This window comes from Tympanuchus pallidicinctus, unplaced genomic scaffold, assembly GCF_026119805.1.
Source record: "Tympanuchus pallidicinctus isolate F22 unplaced genomic scaffold, pur_lepc_1.0 scaffold3, whole genome shotgun sequence".
NCBI lineage: Eukaryota > Metazoa > Chordata > Aves > Galliformes > Phasianidae > Tympanuchus > Tympanuchus pallidicinctus.
Window position 1 is genome coordinate 93,845,789 of NW_026294747.1, and position 23,675 is coordinate 93,869,463.

General features: G+C 34.4%; 1 protein-coding gene across 1 annotated transcript in view; it reads left to right on the forward strand.

Moving 5' to 3' along the window:
* KCNH8 (potassium voltage-gated channel subfamily H member 8) overlaps nt 1-23,675 on the forward strand; it is a 99,223-nt gene that overhangs the window by 68,679 nt on the left and 6,869 nt on the right. The window contains exons 10-13 of the mRNA XM_052692225.1: nt 933-1,147; nt 17,101-17,456; nt 20,387-20,493; nt 21,577-21,653. Coding sequence (XP_052548185.1) covers nt 933-1,147; nt 17,101-17,456; nt 20,387-20,493; nt 21,577-21,653 — 755 coding nt within the window. The remainder of the gene's footprint in view (nt 1-932; nt 1,148-17,100; nt 17,457-20,386; nt 20,494-21,576; nt 21,654-23,675) is intronic.

Consider the following 23,675-nt stretch of genomic DNA (forward strand, 5'->3'; position numbering starts at 1 on the left):
TTTTACTGAATTTCATTAGACGTTTTTCTCCAGCTTGTTAAGGTCATCAGAAAAACATATGCTTTTCCCCACAGCATATCAGCTACTCCCTCCGATGTACTCATAAAGCTCCCTCCATAAACTCACTAAGAGTGTGATCCATTGCGCACTGTCCAGGTCTTTAATAAAGACCATCTGTGTAAACCTTTGTCAATGAATGCTCTTTGGATCTAATATCTCAGATCAAATGTTTATGTAGACTCTTCAATAGAAAATGTTTAAGTTCTTCAATATATGGCCAGTTGTCCATAAATGAAAATATAATGGCTTATGAATACATCTTTTTTGTTGACTGAAGTGCTATTGAATTTCCCCCTTTATTGTTTCTCATTACAGCTAAGATATCATGAAGTGTAGCAACAGGAGCTATAAACATCAAAACCTGCAAGTGTTTTACAATAAAATTCTGAGTAAAATCTTAATTTGAGTAGTATCTACATTTAATCATGTCATTGTTAAAATCTCATGTTAACACCTGCTTATTCAAATTAAAAAAAAAAAAATTCAACAAAAAACCAATAACAAAACAGAAGCAACTTAGAAAATTCTATCTGCTATTAAGTACTGGAATAAGTCTCAATATATTTTTATTTCTTATTTATATATGTTTCCAATGTCACTCCCTTAAGTGAGGTAGTTACATGTCCATAAATTAGTCTTTGTACCTCTGGTTAATTGCATGCAACGCTGCTCCTGAAACAAAAAAAGAGAGCCAAAGAAAAACAGAGGCAGCTCTTAGATAGCAGTACTTTTGAAAGCTATTAATTAAAAAATTCATTAGGATCTATGGGTTTTAAAATTTAGCAGTTGCTAAACAGAGTTATGTTAATAACAAAACAGTAGTGAAGAACTACATTGCTTTGAAGTTGATTCTTTTCCTTTTTTTCTTCTAGGTAAAGGAGATTTAATTGGAGCAAACCTATCCATTAGGGATCAAGTCATTAAAACAAATGCAGATGTTAAAGCTCTAACTTACTGTGACCTCCAGTGCATTATCCTCAAAGGTCTCTTTGAAGTCCTCGATCTTTACCCAGAGTATGCTCACAAGTTTGTTGAAGACATACAGCATGATCTCACTTACAATTTAAGAGAAGGCCATGAAAGCGATGTAAGTATTTTTTTTTAAGCATCTCTGCAGATATTACCTTTAAAGTGTTTTTCATGCTTTACTCAGTAATTATAATTTTATTACAGTAAAGAAATAATACATATATAGTATATACAATAATATACATATATTTATGATATATATATATATAATATACAGTAATACATTACAAGGACCACTTGTTCGATTTGTTGGTAATTTGACCTTATATTAGTTGTTGATCTCTCAGTCAGATCATAAATAGAGATTACATTCTGTGCCTCTCATTTTTCAATAGAAAACATCATTTGATAGAGAAGGTTCTTGATTATTTTGTCACTTTTTTCTTATGTTTACAAATAATTCGTGGTTATATAAAGCACATGTCCAGGTAAAGATATTTTACTTTATGTTTTCAAAATATCATGTGCTAGTCTAATGAACCTTCATCACCCCAAAGTTAAGAACATAAAATATGAGCTCAGAAAAAGAAAACAGTTGTTTCTCGTTGTACTTAACTAGAATGTGTTTTTGCATTGCAGTAAGAAACAATATGAAACAAGAAAGACTTCAGGATAGATTTAGCAAAATATTTTCACTGAAATTATGTATCAAATATTCATTTAGATTTTAATACCAAAAGCTTTTATTGAAGCTCTCCTTTCCTGAATGTATCATGTGAATATATAGCGGCTGTGGGGCTTGGGCTAACGCAATCTTAATAATAAATACAGTCAAATTTTCTGTTTAGTCTTATTAGTTCAAGTCTTTGTGCTGTGCTGCTTTTTATTCTATGGAGAGAAGCAGCACTGAAAGTACATGCCTAGGGACAAGACAGGATTTGAATGTAATGCCAAATGCTTTGGCAGACACTACAAATTAGTGCGAGACTTAGACATTCTCCATCTTGTGGGGCCATTATCCTCCATATAGGATAGGCAGCCACTCACTATTATGAAGGCTGGTTTGCTTCTTGGCTACTCGGTATTGCCTCAATGCTTTTCCACATGTTAAAAAATTTGTGGTTTCATCTACTAGCTGTGTAGACATTCAGCCTTTGTAAAATCAAGGACAACTTCCAATTGGAGATGGTTGGGTGGTGCACAGATTTGCAGCTGAGAATGAATCATAAGAGTGCAGAGTAAGATATTTCTTTCACTTCAAATGGGATTTAAAGCACTGAAGAAAATATTGCAGAACTTTTACTGCTTTAAAGAGGAAAATATTTTTACAGTTTTTGCATATGCACAGTATTTTCATGATATAATCCATTATTTTAAAATTAAGGAAAATAAAAGAACCTGATGCTGGTTAGCATCCAATGTCACAGGCAAATATAGAACACACAAAAGATGGTTAGCATTACTTCCTCCTACCTTCTGGTATTATTATCTGGCCCAGTATTACCTGGTATTAACTAGTGTTGCTTTCATAGCTGAACTGATCTTGTTCATGCTCATCTGATTTCCTATCCAATAATTTTACTTATCATAGAATCACAAGGTTGGAAATGACCTGCAAGATCATCTAGTCCAACCACCCTCCCATTCCCAGTACCACAATTTTGTAGCTCCTCATCCAACCGCCTCTTGAACACTGCCAGGGATGGTGACTCCACCACCTCCCTGGGCAGGCCATTCCAGTGCCTGACCACCCTCTGAGATAAAAAGTTGCTCCTAATGTTCAACCTAAACCTCCTCTGGTACAACTTCTGGCCATTTCCTCGGGTCCTATTTGCCTGGGAGAAGAGGCCAGTGAAAAAGCTTGCTCCACCAGTGGTGTTCTCTCCAAATAAGGAGTGATGCCTGTGGCAGTAACAAAGGTGCCTGATCAACAACTTGTTTGCTTTGCAAACTTCAAGAGTGAAATTCCTAGAGTATACCTTATCTTCATGAATAAAACTTTCACATAGAGATAATTTGTGTATTATCTCATGGTTTACTCTCACAAAATATTAAGAAAGCTTTCAGAATTAAAATATAAAATTCGCTTGTATGAAAATATGACATCTTTTAAATGTGGTATTATGACTTGAGAATTGTGCTATGTGAGAATTTGGCAGTTGTGATACTCTCTTGAATATTCTAAGACAGGAGGATATTACACTACTACTTTTGCAGTTTTGAGGAGATTTTAGGGTTTGAGAGTTTTTCCATAGCTAAACAATAGATTGATTCTTTTGAATAAGTCAGTTTCTCACTCCTCTTCATTTAATGTTTTAAATGAATGCAATCTGAAACTGAATGTGAATTTCATGCCTGAAAATGTATCAGTAACAGTATTTAGGATCAGCTGAGCTACAAAGTGAAAGAGTGTAAATTTCCCCTCTTGGCAAGTGCTTTTCACACTAGGCTTGAGTGAACTGCAGATGGACTGTGTGGACAACATTTTCCTAGTAATTATGTCATCACAGTAGCTGTGAAACACTGGGTCACTTCCATTGGTGCAGATTTTTATAAGCACAGCATGCAGGCTCTTGTTCACCATTAGCAAAAATACATACCTAATGGTGGTGAATATGTTGAAAAATAGTGATCTCTAGCTGAGAACTTGTTTGAACAAATAGTGTTATTGTGCTTTCTGTACCTATGGTAATTTCCATGCAAATAGATAGGAGACATTACTTTCTGAGCAACCTATGTAGTTGTTCCCTGTGTCTGTACAGAAGTGCCTGTAGTGTAGGTGTCACAATTCATCAAAAAAGAAAACAGCAAAGGCCAATTAGAACCAGACTGATGCGAAGTTCAAGAGGCTTCCTTGACGCCTATGCTAACCCTCAAGCTGTAATGAAGTCCCAAAGGAAAATAAAACACATGCAGGCATATGCCTCTTTGACTCAGTACATGTCATTTTCTAAAAGAAAAGATGGCATACCTGAAAATTCAAATATATTTCTTTGTAGACAGGATTTATAATTAATAACTTTATACTTTTTCTTTTATATTTTAAAAGTAGTATTTCACCTCTTACAGAGAGCTTTCCTGCTCCCTACCCTCAATGGAAGACATTATGTTCTGTTTAAAATGAAATACTAAGTCTCTGAAGAGGTGGAAGTACTTCACTGTAGTGCATTCTGTGAATGTGTAAATAAGACAACATGACAAAGATTGCACTAGAAAAGTGGTTGATTCTTCCTCCAGTTGGGAACAGTGTCTTATAATAAGTGTTATTTTTTTTTCTTATTGTCTGACAAAATGGGTCTTGATGCTGGTCCTTCAGAGAGGTTGATATTTAGAAGTTATTAAATTTTAGTCACTGAATTGAGTTTGTTTGTTTGTTTTAATACAATAAAGCTCGTGTTGCTATTAGCAATACCAAACACGTTACAGGAGATAACTCTCCTTTTCTACTGGGAAATCTTATAATTGGTTAAACCAATTGTTCTTAAAAGTGAAAACAGATCTGTTTTTTGTCAAAGCTTAGATCACAGTTTGGGAACAAAAATATCTACACATTCTACTCTGAATAGAGCTTTCTAGCTCATTCCAACAGGGAATTAACTGTATCTTTTAAAAGCACATATGTAATTCCACCTCATTGCTAGACTGATTTATTTCTGGATTTCCATCTTTTCTTGGTTTTGTCATCTTATGCTTATTGTTCCAATCAGCAGAAAAAAAATGGATAGAGCAAAGATACTTTGAGTGCATGCAAAAATTATCTGAAAGTCTGTCTATCTACTGTCTGGTTTTCATCTAGTAGATGATTTATTTAACATAAATTGATTCTCCCCTCTTTGGATTTCTAGATATTGAATTATAGCTCTTTTCAGTGTATGAATGTTGTTTTTCAATGTAATAGAAGTTCCATCTGTTACATATTCGATTGCCTATTATTTACCAGTAATAGAATCTGAGTAACAGTTCTAATTTTTTTAATACATTTTTACTGTCCGTATGTTATATAGTATTTTGTTTTAAAGAAACAGATCAAAGTTATCCTATTTGCAATTCTATTTATATGAAGGAAAAAAGAATAACGATTCTTTTATGGAAATAGTTGTTTCTAATTTTGACAAAGATGGGGAGGTAAGAAAATGTGACCAACTTTAAGCCAGGTGATCGCTTATTCATGTGTTTGACTTTTAAAGCAAAAAAATTAGTAATTTGCAGAGGTACTTTTTGTCTGTAATAAGAACCACGTACTTAAAAGATTGACTTCTAAACTATTTCTACACTGCTGTATTTAGTCATAATTCATTCACTCAGACTAAATCACAGTTCATCCAGTACACGGCAGGATAGTAAAAAGCTGCAAAATATTTTTTAAAGTGAGTACTTTTTCATATATTTCCTAAATAATTTCAACCATATTTTTAATATGGAATATGGAATATACTTTGTAGAAAGGAATGGCTTACTTTAGGAAAGTTAATGAGCACTACTTTGTCACTTATGAATATAGTTGGAAAACTTTGAGGAAAGCTTGCCATTTTTAACATCATGTGCTACTAATATAGGTGTAACTCACCGGTGTCTGTGGTATAGCATGTACAAATGCTGCAAAATAAGGGAACAGTCCAGCATTTTTTTTGTGTATTTCTCTGAAAGTAATGTTATAACAGGTGGAATAAACAAGTGAATAAATCAGAAAGCAGCAGAAGACTAATACTTTACCTTCATTATTACGAAAAATAAAGGGCCTTAGGTTGCTCTTCATTACCCTCACTTGGCAGCCACAGAGAACAAATTCCTGTCGTTCTGTTAGTGTGACCAAATTAAATGACTGATGGCTGCACATCTGCTGCATGCTGCCTATTGCACACTGAATTCCCATTTTCCTTTTCATGAGGTGCAGTGTGGAAACCTCACATCTTCTCAGATGGTACAGTGTCTGAATGAAGGTCTTCCTCTATCAAAAATTAAAATCACTAAAAAATCACAACCATATAATGAACATTGGCACATCTACTGATGTGTTCACAGATGTAGGTTTCTTACCTCCTGTATGCATGAACTGCTCTACAATAGTGTTACTGTGAAATATTGCTCAGCACTTTTTCATACTGTACAAGTTTTTTGTTGTTGTTGTTTTTGTTGTGTTTTTTTTTTTCCCCCTCCATCTCCAAGAATAAACTACCCTGTTGCTGAGCTGGACAGCACTCATACAATCTTGCTTACGCAGCTTGTTTTGTATATTTTATATTTTCATATTTTATGTGAGTGAGAAGTTTGGGAATTAGTTTCATGATCTAGTGTTTTGAAAGACATTTCTCAGGTCTCCTACCTGTATTCATGCCACTAATCATGTTCCGGTGAATCTCTGGCTATATCAGGTGGATACTAGTTTCCAACAATTGGGTCTGCTCCTCCTCCTTTTGCTGTTTTACAGTTCTTCTGTTTTCTCTGCCTGGCAATTACCTGTTTCAATCAGCGTGGGAGCACGGCTGACCTGGACCTATACCACAAGTCAGGTTTCTTTCTTTTTTTGTCTGCTAACTCATAAAGCCTGTTTACTTGTGGTCATTGATGCCCGTGACGTGTGGTGCCTTTCAGCCATCAGTTCACTCAGTGCCCATCAAGACAGGGAGATGGTAATCTCACTAGTCTACATCTTATAAATCCTTCAATATGGTAGACCACTGAGAAATAACGTAATAAAGAAACATATAATTCAAAAAGGATGGACTGATATAACGTTTTTCTTTCTGGCTTGGTGATCTTCTCATTTTCTTTCCTAGTATCCTTACCTGAAGAATTTTTTGTACTGTTGGTATGTTCCAGGATCAGTTCTGTAGCCTTCAGTCATTTCAAAAATAACATTGTTCCATGCCATCTATATTTTCAATTTCTCTCTGATGATTCATTCCTCTCACCTGTAGTGATGTTCCTTTTAGAAAATTCATCTTATTGCAACTTACTGATGCAATTGGTCATCTTTCCTTTTTTTTTTTTTTTTTTTTTTTTGTTATTAATTCATGCTTTTTTCTTTACAAATTTTTTGATTTTAAGCCTAAAACAAATAGAGTATTGGCCATGAGAATAAATCCCATGAGATGCTGAAGAGGCTGAAAGGGAAGATAGAAAAATAGTCCATTCAGTTTTGTCTGGAACTATGCTATATTCTTAAAATGCTTATCCTGTGAGTGCTCTGTTACTCCTGAGAATGGGTTAAGAGAAAGAAATCACTATGATTTCTTACACATATAACAGGACTGTTAAACGCATATATATAACAGAGATATTCACAGTTGCATGTTAGAACTTTCCAGATAAATACAAACAATTTTCATTGTAATTAGATTTAAATTTTAAATAAGGGGTAAAATCTACTTCTAATTTTAGCTTTTGAGTCATTTTGAACACTCTGCATTCTCATTTATTTCACTTCCTGGGATTATTGCATTCTGCATCAGATTATAAAGCTTAACCAGAGGTTTACATGTTGGGGGAAAAAAAAAATCCAGTCTAGCAAAGCAGCTTATTGATGTTTTTAGACACTGGAATGAGGAGAGTATAAAACAGTGTCAGACAATATTTTAGCCATAAAATGCTCCTGTCTGTCAGAAAGTATTAATTTGGAAGTTAACCATATTCCTATTTTAGTTACAGAGGCATGCTAGATGATAACTTTTTTCCAATGTAATTCATTGTGCCATAGGACGATAATGATGTTATAACTTCGATTTTTATGTTATATATTGGTTTCAACAGTGAAAAAAATGGAGAGTAATAATCTTTATGTACCTCATACCTTACAATAATATGAAAGTAAAGATGTTTTTTTTTTTTCCGTAGTTGCTTTAGCAACCAATACAGCATTGACCAGAAAGTGGCCTTAAATTTAGAAGTGTTCTTACTGTAATCTGTCCTTTTATTACTTGTAAAGTAAGACTAATTTATGAAGGAAAGGAAAACATCTCAATGTTTTCTCCATGATACAGGCTGCAGATACAGTCTACCAGGAGACAGAATGAGGATAGAAAGATGGCTTATATTTGCTACAAAGCTAATTGACATACTTTCCTCATATTTGTTGGCTGATGAGTAAAATGTAGTAGATAGCGGAGTGCTGGCTATTTACTAACTGTTTTTTGTAGTCTTCTCTGTCCTGTGATATTTCTATCCTTCTAAAAGAAGCATTAACTTATTACGCATGTTAACCTGAGCAAGAACTTAATTAACATCTTATTCTGATTCTTAGATTTCAAGATACTGCTGTATGTATGTAGAAAATTAAGGTCACCTCCAGAATACGTTAAAGACAAATTTATGAGATATTGAAGGGTGTTGTCCCAGGATTAACCAATAAAATCAAGCAGCAGAATATCAATCTAAAGCTGAATCAGATTTTATGGATGCAGATTTTTACTGCCAGGTTGTCTTTTTGGTCTAAATAGTAAAGCTCATTGATTCCTTAAGCATTATTACTTATAGAGTGACAATACTTTCGTAGGGTAAAGGGGGCTGAATAGATCTCTTTGGATTGAAACTACTCTGTCATTAAATTAATCAGCTTTATTTTCAGTTATTTTCTGTTCCTTCTGCCTTGTCTGAAATCTTGTCTATGTTAATGTAGACATATTCTCTCATATTTCAGTACTCAAAGAGTTATTATTGTCATTAATATAACTATGTCTCACAGAGATTATGCAGTCTATTAGAAATGGTGAAAAAGTTTCTGGATCCTTTTATTGGGAAGCTTTGGCATTAGAACCTTTCCGTGGTGTCTTATATTATTAAACTACTATTCTAGAGATAGTGCCAGAAATAGTACTGGAATGCATGTTATTTTAAGGCCAAACCCACTTTTAATACAATTTGTGTTAGATTTTGTTTTGTTTCCCTGAGTTAGCCGTGTTTCCCTCTGCGTTATGACTATGCAACAGTCAGTTTAAAAAAAAAAAATAGGCTTAAGACTGAAGCCTAGACTCTTATTCTTGTTTCCATTGTATTTCTTGTGAAATTAACAGGCAAAAGAACTAGTTTATGTGACAGAAAGCTAATGTTAGCAAGAATATGAATTCATCTGGAGTAGTGAATAGGATAAAGACAACCAATGGAGATGCAGTCTGGAAGGCAGTGGACTCATGAAAGTCCATAGGCATCAATTTTTGCTGTTGGACAAGAATGCAGTGAGATTCAGGAATGATAAAAATTTTCACAAGGCTTTTCTGAGGTCCTTATACTTCTTAATACATTTGCAAATAGAGAGAAATCAAAGAAACTTTTTGCTCTGAAAAATTAAATAATATTTCGTAGATTGAAGATTCAATTTATTTCAATAGGTTTAATATTGTAATTTTTTATTATCAGATGACTTTTGCAATCCTACAGGGTGAAAAAGCATGCTAAATCATGTTATTTCAACAGTTCAAGAGTTTACATTGTCATTCTTCAGAGCTTCTCTCAATACAGAACAGAGCAAGAAAGTCTATAACGTTTTGTGAGTCATGTTCAGTGAAATTTCTGAACTCAGGTATTGTGACTCAGTACTTCTGATTTTTCTGTACTGTTACTTGTACAATAATTAGGGTTTTTATATAATTATTGGAATATCACCTTTTTTAGCGAACAGTATTGGATTTCTCTAACATGTAGGTTTTATGCTATGCTACCTTGAAGGTATGATGCTAGCTTTTTTTTTTTTTTTTTTTTCACTTATTGAATGTCTCTGTCGTCTTAATTTCTAAGCTATGAAGAACTTCTTGATTAATAAAGCTGTCAAGAGCTCTAAGAGCCTTCACACACAGCTTTTCTGTATTATGGGTTTATAGAAACACAAATTGCATCTCAGGGGAAGGAAATTGTGGTGGCTTTCTTACTTAACAAGGTTATGTACTTTGACTTCAGGTGATTTCTTCAAATGCCAAGACATGAGTTCTTGCTCCAGGGCAAAATCATGAGAATTGCTTTAGAAGTTTGCATATTAGTGCTGTCTTCCCAAAAGTTTTAGCTCCAAATATAACTAGGAACCAGGTTTAAACTTGCTTTTTCTTGGTAGAGGTTAATGTACTCATCAAGCACCAGTCCAAATGTAAAATATTCATTATTAAGAAGAAATTAGAACCTAATGACATTCAGTATGGCCAGGTGCAGGCTATTGCACTTGGGTCAAGACAATCCCAGGTACAGACTGGGAGAAGAATTCATTGAGAGGAGATCTGCGGAGAAAGACTTTGGGGTACTGGTGGTTGAAAAGCTTGAAATGAGCCAATGCCAGCTGTTTCCACGGCTGCATCAAAAGAGAGGCGTCCAGTAGGGTGATAGAGATGTCTACCTCTGCTGTACTCTCATGAGGCTCATCTGGAGTATTGCATTCAGGCCTAGGGTCTCAGGATAAGACAGATGTGAAGCTATTGGAGCAGGTCAAGAAGAGGGCCCCAAACATTGTCAGAGGGCTGGAGCACCTCTCCTGCAACAGAAGACTGGAGGAACTGTGCATATTTAGCCTGGAGAAGGTTCTAGGGAAACCTAAACTTTGTCCTTCCAGTACACTTAAAGAGAACTTATGAGCAAGAGGAAGATTGACTTGTGACACAGTCTGATGATGACAGGACAAGGGCAAATGGCTTTAAACTAAAAGAGGGGATATTTAGACCTGATATTAGGAGGCCATTTTTACTCAGTCGGTGATGAGGAACTGGAAAATGCTGTCCAGAGAAACTGTGGATGCCCCCTTACTGGAGGCGTACAAGGCTAGTCTCAATGGGGCTGACTGAGGCTCAACTCCCTTACCACTTATAACATTTGTCTCACTGTCCTGAACTTTAAGTGCTAGCAGTTTAGCTTGGGTGCTTTAAAATAGGCAGTGTGTAGAAAATAAAATCTGTTCGGAGAGTATTTTTTTTCCAAGATCTGCTATGTTGTTTTAGTCTTTGCTTTTCAAGACCTTCCCTGAAATTAGATACAATTACTTATTTGGAAAGTAGCATGAAGATTTACTTAAGAATATTAACTCGGAAGCAATGCTTGCACAGGTTCTACAGCCTCAGCTGGGGTCTGATCAGATAACAATTCATAGGACCAGTACCACAAACATTTCTGAGACTGTGAATTTTTCAAGTTGAGTTAGGTGGGGCATACAATTGAGTATTTCAAATAAGAGGAAGAATTTTTAATTCAATTACTCTGAAATACGTAAAAATTCATTGTATTTTCCATTGATATTATGTAAAGTAATCCCCTTTACAGAATGTTATTTAGCAGTAGGAATATTGAAATGTTTTTTCCACTCTTCCTTTTATATGCAGTAATCTCTAAACTTTTTTAGAAGTGTAGTCTGCCAGAGCAATATAGAGCTAGTGCCAGATCTACTACTTTAACAGATCCATCTTCTGTCTCCTTTTGACCTTACTGGTAGTATTTTTTATTTTTATTTTTTTTTTTTTTGGGGGGGTGGGGAGGGGAGAGAGGGGGAAGGGAAGGGAGTAGTTTTAATTAGTTTTGTTTAACACTGGTTTTGCTATGATGCTATGAAAGAAATGTATCAGGATAAAATGAGACATTTTCTTTTTGGGGAACGGAGGAGAAAGAAACAAAAATAAGGAAGTTAAAAATGACATTATATCAGCCATATTATGATTTATTCAATTCATTATATGAGATAATTAGTTATGTGAAATTAACCTCCAAGTTTTAAATAAATGTATGACATTTAGACTCCTAATGTTAAATATAAAAAGCTCACATAGGAAATTCAAATGCAATTAAAAAAAAATTAAAAAAAAGCTTACCATCACTTATCCAAAGCTAACCACAACCAACCAGTTATTGAAAACTTGGGCTAATTTCACAGGCTATAATAATTTCTTTAAAAGATGCAGGTGATGATAAAGGCTTAACAGAAAACTCAAGATCTCATGACAATTCAGTTCTTGGTCACCTAGAATAAAGTACCAGTGGCAAATTTGTATGGTTTTTGCTGTTAATTCAATGTGCTTTATGCAATAAGTGGGATCTGTGAATGGTGAAAGCATCTGTTTCCACAAAATAGGTAATCTTTACTTATTATGCAAAGAAAATAGATTAAAAAGGGATCTGGGAAAAAGATAGGGATAAGCTAATGAACTGGTTATAGAAACTCTTAAAAAAAAAAAAATAAAGGAGGAACAGTGAGTTGCTCAGTGAAACAGTCATATTTAACAGTCATATGAACAGAATATCAGATTCTTCGAGAGTCTGTGACTCTCACAATTTAAGGCATTTGCAGTAGCTCATTGAAAAGTTTTCTATCATGTAAAACTGAGAACCGAACACATGAGGCATTAAGCTTTTCAGTGATACATTAATCCCTTATTATTTGTATCTTTTTCATTACCATGCAGTAAGTTTTGAAAGAATAGAACATACAATATGAGGGTTTTTTTTTCCCCCCTGGTATTGTCAATGCTTCTAAATGGGTTTTTCCCTGCTTCCAAATGTTGACTAAGAACATTAGTATTCTACTTTGCTTTCAAATCCTTTCCAGAAAATATATTTTATCCTTTTGACCCTATAGATACATAGCTTTATTGATATATTTTAGGAGGCAAATCTTACAAGCAATGGAGTGAAATTGTTTCTGTTCTTCCCATGATGGCAATAGGAATGAAGCCACTTGAAACAGACAACATTCTTCTGAGCAACCAAAATACAAATTTACTTACCTATACATTTAATGCATTAGTATCAAATTTAACTGTATTTCTGGTTATAGGGATTTATAACTTAATTCATCTTAAGTCACTGTACATCTAAGGACTTGGTTTAGCTACAACTCTCCTATTAAAGACTGCTGTCCCTTGATCCTGGAAGAGATTCAGATTACCAGCTTTTGAAAGCAAACCACTATGTTTTCATCTGTGAAAATGTTCTCCTGCTTGCAACAACAAGTGATAAAGACTGCCACATTTTTAAGATTTCTATATTAACTTATTAAACAAGTACAAAAGCATAATGTTCATGGAAGAATTTGATGATTTTGTTTTTAGTGCATGATCTGTTATATTTTTAACTAGTGAAATTTAATAGCTGGTTTTACAAGACACCAGGGCTGAAATTAAAAAATGAATTGGCTTACATGAGACTTTTTCTTCTTAGTACAAAACAGGGAAAAGAGTTGTGTTTGTCTTTCATCTGCCTTTTCTAAAGAAAATTTTTGCTTTCTTTTAAGAGATAAGAATGTGAGCTATTTTTCATTCTCTCTCTTATGTAGGGATTAAATAAAGGATTTTAAATAAGATACATCAGCGCATTGCTGTAAACAAAGTTTTAACAGATTAAAGATTAAGACAGTTTTTCCTAATTATTTACTCTAGAATATGTTTATTCAGATAAAAGTATGCCCCTGATTTTACATTTGCTACCTGTTACTGCCTGCTGGCTTCATCTACATTCTTGTGATTATTTTTATTTTTCCTCTTCAAAAGCAATATTTTTGCAGAAAGAGTGAGAGAAGGGAGTTGTTATAAAAACTTTTAGACTAGAGAATTCTTGAGGTCTTTCAACTACTATGACATAAAACCCAGAAGCTTGTGTTTACTTGAAAAAGATGCTATGTTAAAAGTCACAAGCAACAATTTTCATTGTAGTGCATTAACACAGTTGTAGAGCTGAAAGCCCATCTAAAAGAAAACAGTGGGTATGTGGGAACAACAGTTGGACGTCTGGGAGACATTCACATAGTGATTTCTTTGTTTCTATTTTCAAGATGTAAAATGGGAACGAGCAGGTAGGCTCAGGTGAAGAATTAAATCAAGTGAGATCTTCACATATATTACTACAAACAAATGAAAAGTCCCTCTCAAAGGCTGAAGCAGGCAAATTCATACTACAGACTTAATGTTAGCTGATAATTTTTGGTGTTGGCTTGGATTTTTAATCAAGGCTGCTATTTAATATTCATCCTGCACCTGTGCCTAGATGCCAAACAGAGGCCCTTAAGTTCTGGGCACAACTGTAAATTAGTCTGCTCCAACTTATGTGCAGACATAGCCAAAAATACTTCCTAGGTCTGGTCTTCCTTAAAAGAACTTTAATATGTTAATACATTTCCTGTTTACTGTTCTCCTGACTGCTTCTTAAACCAGCATACGTTACAATGCAAACTGAGAGACGTCAGCATTTGAGATCTGATGATCAGTTCATGTCATCTAGCACTTTTTCTGACTCTGGAAGAACACAGCAGTTGTTTTATCTACATAGCCTAATTATGGCAGTTCTATTTGGCAGTTCCTAGAATGTTATTGCTAAGTTTATTGATACACCTGCTACTGGCTTGGCATTTGTGGAGAAGGATTTCTGCTTACACAGAATTAAATAATGAGCACTCATATCTTGCCATTACTAACATCTACTAACACTCACTTTTACAACCAGTTGCAAAACAGTTTTCAGGTTAATATGAAAGACTTGTGAAGAAGAAAAAAATAAGAAAGGAGAAAAATTAAATATTAAGACCCTATAAAATTCAAGGATGTTAAACATTTTTATCTCAACATGGAGAGCATAGGAAAGCTGAAAAATCACTTCTGAAGTTTCTGCCTGCCAGACTAAAATATTCTTCTTATTAGAGCATGCATGCACTCTTAATGTCTTGTCTGTGGTCAAGGTATAGACATTTAAATAAAGAACAGAACATTCATATCACACAGTAATCAGTAGTTCTTATGATTTTAATTAAGACTTTCCAATAAAATCTACAAGTCATTTATTTAATTTTGGTTTTGAACAATCAATGTAAGAAAAATTTCAAGGCCTTGAATAGCTGTTACGCATGTGTATCCCTGAGGATTATATTGGTCCTACTCTCTTCTGCCCCTTTCACTGACTGAAAAAATCCCTACATTACAGTTTCAGGTTCTTATGAAACAGTTTGATTACCTAGATATAAGCACTAGACTAGCTTAGGAGCTAACACTACAAAGAGAGAGAGGCAAAGTAGAGCACACTTTCTGCATGAGATTCCATCAAAGGAACACTGAGCCTCATGAGACATATGTTTGCCCATCTACATTCATTTAGAGGTTTGGAGATTTGGTCCAACATTTTATTAAATAAAAATTTTTTTTTTTGCAGGATACATTTTTTTTTAAATGAAAGAAAAATCTTTTGTTTTCTGACAGTACCACCAAAGACTGTCATTTTCCAGTGCTATATTTAATTTAACACAGCAGTTTTACAATGAGACTTTTTTTTTTTTTTTGTATCAATCAACATAAATAATTTGGTTAATATGTTTGCATGTTCTTGGAAGCCACTACTGTGCAGATGCACATATTTGGTACTTTGTTTTGTTTTGTTTCAGGTAATATCGAAATTATCAAACAAGTCTACATTATCTCAGGTATGTTACCTGTATTTTAAATCAGAGCTTCACTTCAAAACATGCACACAGCCAGAGCAAAGTTGGAAAAACTCTAAAGTGACTTCACTGTGTTCAGAATGAATTTTTAAGAAGCACCCTAACGATAGCTGTGGCACTGTCCATTTTATGACTAACTGCTTATGATCTTTTTTTCCAGGTGCTGAGTTTGGATATTGTGATAGAGCACTTGCATTTTAAATAAATAGCTCCTCAAGCCAAATTCTTGAACATGGATAACACTCGTTCTCTGTAGAGAGTAGACTGCATCAGAGCCAGATACTGTACAATTTTATCCTTATGACAGCCTTCAGGTGGCTATTACGGTTAACAGCAAGGCTGTTATTCTGCTTCTTTTAAAAAAAGTGTCAAAAGGACTTCTTTATAATTCTTACCTTTTCAATCTCAGATTGAAAGGGCCTAATTTACTGTATCTGCCAAAGGATAATATGACAAAAACATTAACTCAATGGAAGTGTGCTGTAATTCATAGCAAAATTTAACTTATGATGCAAAACATTTAGATAGATACCTGATAGGAGCTTAGAACATTTAGATAAATTCCCAAAATGCGTATTTTCACCCGGCTAATCTTAGTCTGAACCAGAAAACTGAACTACAGAAGCTTATCTGAGAAGCTTTTGTAGCTAAGGTTAACAATGCCATAATGAAGCTTGATTGAAAAGAGTAACATGAAAAATAAATAAAAAACAGCATCTTTTCTGAAACCTTGAGATTACTCTTGGCTGTTCAGTTCACTGAGATCTGTGTAGCCTGTTGATTTGGCTCAGATCATTCTGCCTTAACAATCCAGTGATTTTCAGCAGGAGAATAAATTAGACTGCTTTTGATTTACAAGCTGACCCTGATGTGAGATCCACATTGTCATATTCCAGTATTCATAACCACTGTATTTTATTACCATGAAAAAATAGAGAAAGATACAGTGCTCTCTCACAAAGCACTTTGTATATCAAACATAGAACCCGTGTCTATAAGCCTCCTAATTTGCTTTGGGTCCAACACCAAACATCAGCAGAGTTGGTTTTTTTCTGTTTCATTTTGTTTTTTAAACAGATGCAACTCTGCTTTGCAATAACTCAGTTCTGAAACTGACACTGTCACAATACTCATTCATTAATGCTGATCTGTAGAAACTGAGAAATCTGCCAAGTGTTGTAGCAGAGGTTTAAATCATAAATGACACAGAGGATCAACTGAATTGTTATTAATGCCATTTGCATATTACAAATGGCTCAGTCTAAAAAAAAATGTGGAATTATATGAATTACAAGTCTCAGTTCTTTCCCTGAATGTGCCAGGAGTCTGAGAGTATAACATTCAGAATTAATAACACCTCAGTAAGAAAAGATTAATCTCCTCAAGCGTACACGTGCCACTTGGCTTTTAAGACCTAGTCATGTTATTTTTCTTGGTAATAAAATATATTGTCTTAGGCTCACTGGCAAGATCACTAGAGAGCCTTTTTAGTGCATATGTATCTTTCTCTTGTACACATGTATAGACATAGTTGAAAAGAAGTCATGGAAGAATTCCAAAAGAACCCTAGTTCTATTGCGTAATGAAAGTCAGCCTACAGCTAGGTTTGTTCCAATGCAAGCGCCAGAAGAAACACTGTTTCTGCTACATCAGGCTTTGAATTTAATCTTAGTATTTATCTACTCTTTTAGACAGAGCTCAAGGGAAATGGAAATATAAAGAAGAAACTCCCTTCAATTGTGGAAGATGAGGAAGATGATGAGGAAGGAGAAGAGGAGAGCAGCACACTTTCACCAATCCATACAAGAAGCACAACTTGCTCTCAGCAGAAGAAGGCAGGAAGCAATAAAAGTCACCTGGGGAGAAACCTGAAACAGTTGGCCTCAGGAACGGTGCCCTTCCATTCACCCATCCGTGCTTGCAGTTCAAACTCCTCCAGGACCAAACATGAAACAGAGCTTCATTACTACTCCAGAAAGAGGGAGAAAAACCTTAAAATACATCTTTCAGGATTGAGCGCTGGAGGTCCACCTGACTTGAGCCCAAGGTAATGAAAGAAGTTATTCTCTTCCTGTCACATAATTTCTATTAAAAAATTATGAGTGTAATGCTAATTTATTTATTTATTTTTTAATATATCTCGTTGAATAAACCATTATACACTTTAGGATTTCAATAACAGATAAAGAATTTCTGTGAGAAATAATAGAAAGTACAGAGCAGTTATAAAAATGAGTGTTTGAACAGATGGACAAAATGATACTATGAAGCCAGACTATAATAATGTGTTCCCACAGTAGCACTGTGAAGCATTCTCAGTCTGTCATAGAGACAGTAACTTAGGAAGCAAATCAATGATAATACAGTAGAGCTGTGCAAAAAAGATTTACAGTAATAGAGAATTATGCTGGAAAGAATATTGCCAAGTAATATTAGAAAAAAATTTAGGTTTTTACATTAGATAAAGGAAACCTGACAATGCAAGTTTATATATAAAGTAAATGTGAATTTTGACATAAAGGAAAGTTAAGCAATGGTTTAATGTTTCATTGAACATTTAATTTAAAATATTCAAGATGGTGTCTTTTTATGTTACTTCGAATTTGACTTTTTTTTATTTCTGAATCCTTGGAATATAATCATTAATTAATAACTAAATCAAGGTGTTTTTTTTTTTTTTTTTTTTTTTTTTTGGTCATATGAGGAGTGAGGAAAGATTATCATTCAGTTCAGGTTTTGGTTTCTATAATTCTAAGTATTTACATATTCAAGAATTTCCTTTGTTCATTATAGGTGATAGTTTCAGCTATTTGCCCCTACAGACAAGAAATAAGCACAGCATGACCAATACGTAGTTAGGTGTGTCAAAACATTAGTCTCTATGGATGCAATCATAGAAGTTCTACTTGTAATAGTATATAATAATCCTCCCACCCAATCATATATTTGATCAACATAAGCGCATTTTAAATAGGAGCAGGATACAAACTAATTCCGTTTTTGTCAGTGCAAAGAACAAAACCTATTATACAATCAAAAGTCTTATAACAGTTAGGCTGAGTAAGATTATTGCAATGGAAAGATAATCAAAATAAATAGAAATACTCACTGATATCATAGGCTTGCAGTAAACTCCACAAGGAGCAATCTCCAGAAAGTGATCCTTAGTGGCAGTCAGCCCTTAAATGGGGTCTAAGAGAGGTGCAGCCAGGCTCCCCCTCTTACGGTCACACAGCTGAATTGCCTTCACCTGTGTTCCCATGGCTGACTCAGTGCTTGCCTCAGGTGGTCAATCAGAGGTTCAGGCTGTGATCAACAGTTCCCATACACCTATGGAAAACCAACTTCTACATGAGAAAAACTGAAAAGGATTGTAGATCATTTATGTTTTGGATCTTATATGCGTTTTGTTCAGATCAGCTATGGCAGAAAGTCATTGTCATTTGCATAGAAAGTGGCAATTCAGGGAAAAGATTCTTTTCATGTGTTCTACCAAAACATTATTTTGATCATTACTGTTCTTAACATATACAGCCAGATAACTATAAGACTAAATGTAAGACTAAATTTCACTAAATGTGAAATAAGTGCTTTTACATATCATATTATTTCTGATTTCTTTTCAAAACTTTGTAACTTCAGAATAATTATCTTAATAGGTTGGAAAAATGACCTTTGATGTATTTTGCAGACTTTTTTATTCTTTCGTATTTCCCCAAATCAGTATATATTATTAAAGCATTTTAACTGAAAAGCTAAAAACACTTAAAAACAAAACAAAACAAAACATATTTTTAGCAGGTATGATAGGGAATATAAGATCTTTGTTTGAATTCTTAATTTTATTTGCTGCTGAACAGTGATGTAAAGGGAAAGGAATACCCTGCTTTCTGATCTGAAATGTGCAGTCAATACTATGGGGAGATGAATAACCTTGGTTTTTCAAGAGAATGTACTTTGTTTTGAGCAACTTGTTCTGTGCACGTTCCCTAGAGCAAGTCAACCAGAATTCACTTTGGGTTTGTCTCTTGCACACTGTGGTAAAGGCAATAGAGCAGATGTGCAAAGAGTAGTTACAACATTGGAACAAACCTTGGTAGAAGAAATGAAATTCATCATCCTAACTTCCAGAATACAGCCACAGTCTTACACTTTATGTATTTTGCATCTGAAACAGAGAGCATCAGCAGGAGGAAAGCCTACAATTAATAATAAAGTCATGACTGGGAGGAGGTATTTATGCTTTTGAATCTTCTCAAAGCCATACAGGAAAAAGTACTCCAATGCTGACCTACTGGACAGAAGAGGTCATGGTCTTTTCTGCCTTTCTAGTTCCTAGGAATTGAAATGCATATCTTCGGGAGAAAATTCATAGCAGCTAATTCAGAAAGGGCTGAGACTCTTGTGCTTATATGTTGTCTGTTCACTGAATTATTACTCCTCATTCCACTCTCTTGTATATAAATAAACATCTTTCCCACTGCATACTTACTAAGCAGGGGCCTGCCTTATGGCTCTTGAAGACTAGCTATTTTTGTTAATATGTTTTCTTTTTAGTCTTTAGTCTTTAAATACTTTAAAGAATATAACAGCTATAAATTCCAGTTCCTATCTGAGTAGTTTTTCCCCCATGTGCTTTAAAGGCTGTTAAAATGTTAGCATTTTATATAATTAGAAATCTCTACAAAAGGGATATTGGTGTTTGAAGTTTGCCTTTTGAAGCACTGAGGCCAGATGACATTAAATAGGTGTTACAGCAAATTCCACAGAAATCATTCAGGTTTTCGGCTGCAGGTAACAGCTCAAGCACCACTTTTGAGCCTCATAATATAATGCAATGTAACAGTTTCTAATGTCACTAAAACTAATATTGTGCAAATTTCATCATTGCTTAAGTATGTGCCATTTTGACAATATGAGTGTGATACCTATGAAACTGTTTATGAAACAGCTTAATTGCTCTAATTTTCCTTACAGAATTGTTGATGGGGTTGAAGATGGAAATTGTAATGAGGAAAGTCAAACCTTTGACTTCAGCTCTGATCAGCTTCAGCAAGAATCCAGGGCATCTCCAACAATTGGAGGTATGACTTGGGAAATCGCAATTCATAGCTAGGAGTTTTCACAACTTTTTTCTGTCCCCCTTTATTTCTTTGATTCTCAAAAGGAAAATCCTTAAAAGTGGCATAAATTGATCTAACATGTATCCACCCTTTCAGTACCATTTAGTACCACATTGAACAATGTGGAAAAATACAACAGGATTCCCAAGGCCATTTGTTGTTTTCCTGCCAACAGACAGTCATGATATAACCTCTTGCAAGAAGTACTGTTTTCACACGCATTATATTTTGTCAGCTGCGCTTTAGGATCAGTCAGGAGCCTCATGCTTCCAAAGTTTTTGGCATGGAAGGTCCTAAACATGTAGAGAAAAATTGATAACAAAATATTTTAATACACAAATAAATAAGTACCAATTATATAAATTTGTTTATTTTTATTAAGAGGATGCTTATGGAGGCAAAGGAGCCTACAGGTTTTTCAGGAGTAGTGAAAATCTGAATAGCATAGATTTGAAAATAGAAAATCTGAATAGGGAGTTTATGAAATCTTAAATGACTGATACTCTCAAAAGACTGTGAAAATAGCCACACCGAGGAACACAAATAGGAAAAAAAAATCAAGAGGGACTAGGAGAGAGACCAGTGGACTAATGCTGAAGTGACCAAAGTAGTGCAGCTCAGACTGTTTTCACCATACTCTTTCTATGCGTAAACATTCCTCAGGTAGATAAGTGCCTTTTGCCTGGAGGCCACAAGAATGCTTTTTGCTCTTGAAACTAAACAAAATAGTAATAACAGTAACTACGTGTAGCTATGTTTTAAAAGACTGTTCAGGTGTTACACCATTGGCCTCAGAGTTACCATTGGTCTCAGAATTACCATTACTCAGAGTCCTTTCAAAACCAGATTGAAGACAACAGTACAAACTTTCTTCATTCACAATTTCCTTACACATAATAAAATAGTGACTATTAAGGACAAGATTTTACTTTCATTTCATCCAAGTGCAGACTGGGCTTTAATTTAATATAAAGCATAAGTACAAATTTAACACTGTGATTCCAAGTTGTTATGTCTCTCATTTACATGTATTTGAATTTTCAGAGGCAGAAATTGGTGCTGCAGTGCTTGTTATCAAAGCAGAAGAGACCAAACAACAAATCAGCAGGCTTAATAATGAGGTAATTATATTTTGGAGATATTGGGTATTAACACTGATTCAAGGAATGCTGGAGAAAACTAAGAAAATGTTGGGATATGATAAATGTGCAATAAATTACTTAGAAAAATTGGATGGAATTCTTAAACTTAGAGCAGTTTGGGGTTATTTAACTGTGTCACAGGTTATTTTTCTACATGAAAGCTACATGTATTACATGCTGGAGCTAAAAATAAAGTGAGGTTAGCATAGCTGATATATTGAATTTTTTAAGAATGTCTTCTTTCTGTGCTTCTGTTTCTCTTTCTTCTCAATCTTTCCCCATGCACCTTACTCTATCTTTTCTTTTGGAGAACAACACTATGCTTTTGGAAAATTTCCTTGAAAAAAATGAAATCCACTGAGTTTCAAATCCACATTAAATATTTCAAATAACTTTATCTGAGTCTATTCAGAATGAAACAGAAGTATATCCATTTCTGCTCAAGGAATAGTATCATAGCAATGCAGCCTACATTGTTCCACTCAGTTTTCTATTTAGCCCTTCTAATTTTAAACACATCTACTATCTAAACATCTGCTACACTAAAATCTGAGACTGAAATCTATTTTTCAGCATACTCTGTCATTCAACATGAAGATACTAGAGATAATTTCTTATGAGTCCACATGGGGGAAATTTTAAATATACACTTTTTAAAGTCCAATAGTACAACTTTTCTTCTTTTTTGTGATCTATTTGGTTACATGAAAAGTTTTATTTTTTTTTCCTTCCATCTTGTGTAGGCTTAATATAACTATTCTTTACTTCCGTATATTTGAAATACTAGGCTTGTATAGCTCTTTCATCCTGGGTCAGGTTAACTTGGAAAGATAATTTGCATGTTTTGAACTAAGATTACAGGCATGGCTGGTTTATACTATTAATCTGGTTATATGTCAAACTGTAAAGTTCAGAACAAGGAACCATGCACCATTGACTGAACACTTTTTATCACAAGGTATGATCAAAGAACTCAAAGAGCATAAGAAGCGATTAAACTAAAGTGGTCTAGACTTTGATGTGGTGGGTAACATCCTGGGATTGAATCCCAAAGTGACAGATGGTAATCCTGTAAATCATCCCGTGGATCAAAATTTACATTGAAAAGACTCTTCACTAGAAGGCTGCTTACTTGCATATTCTACATGGCTACAAATCCACCTACTCAAACATGCCCCACATAGAGTGACTGAGTGACATGGTACTTACCCAAATGAGCCTATAAGTAGTGTTGGTGGAGGACACTAGCTCTTCTTTGATTTTTGCTATGATAACTGTTGAATACCACTTGTAGATCTTATTTCTCTTTTGTTTTCCATCAGTTGATGTTGATCAATAATGGAAGGTTATGACTGATGGTGCAGCAGGCTGAGATCTGTAGTCAAAATATAGGGAATTTTAGAAATTGATCTTCTCTGTAAGATGTGCAGCCTCCTTCTAAACAAAACATTGAGAAAACAGGTCACAAGTAGTCAAGCAACAAATATCATCATTAATACATTTTATAGTAGAAATCAGAAGTCAATCAACAAATGCAAATATAATTATTTCATGAAAGGCATTTGTATTACTACAGTTAACTAGCTAGCTTAAAAACTTTTCAGCTATTTCCTGGGAGAACAAGGCAGGCTTCTCATTCACTAAGTACTGCCTATTGTTAGTAAAGCAAAGCAGTTACCCCACAATCTACAAAAGAAGATACACCCAGCTTAGCCATCTAGTGGAATTCACAGCAACATTTTAAGTCTATGAAATTTACTATATAATCCAAAAATATAATCATTTATCTAACAACGAGACTAAAAGAAGATAGAGTTGTTGATTTCACCTGTTACGTATTAAATTTAGGATCAACACACAGAGATTTCTGTGAAGGAATATAGGCAACAAAGCCAGCTGCTAGGCACCATGAGAAAAACTTCAACATGCTTCAAATTTTTATTGCATAACTCCAAGGATTAACTGTTCAGCAAATTACCCAGCTACATTGGTAATCAGTTC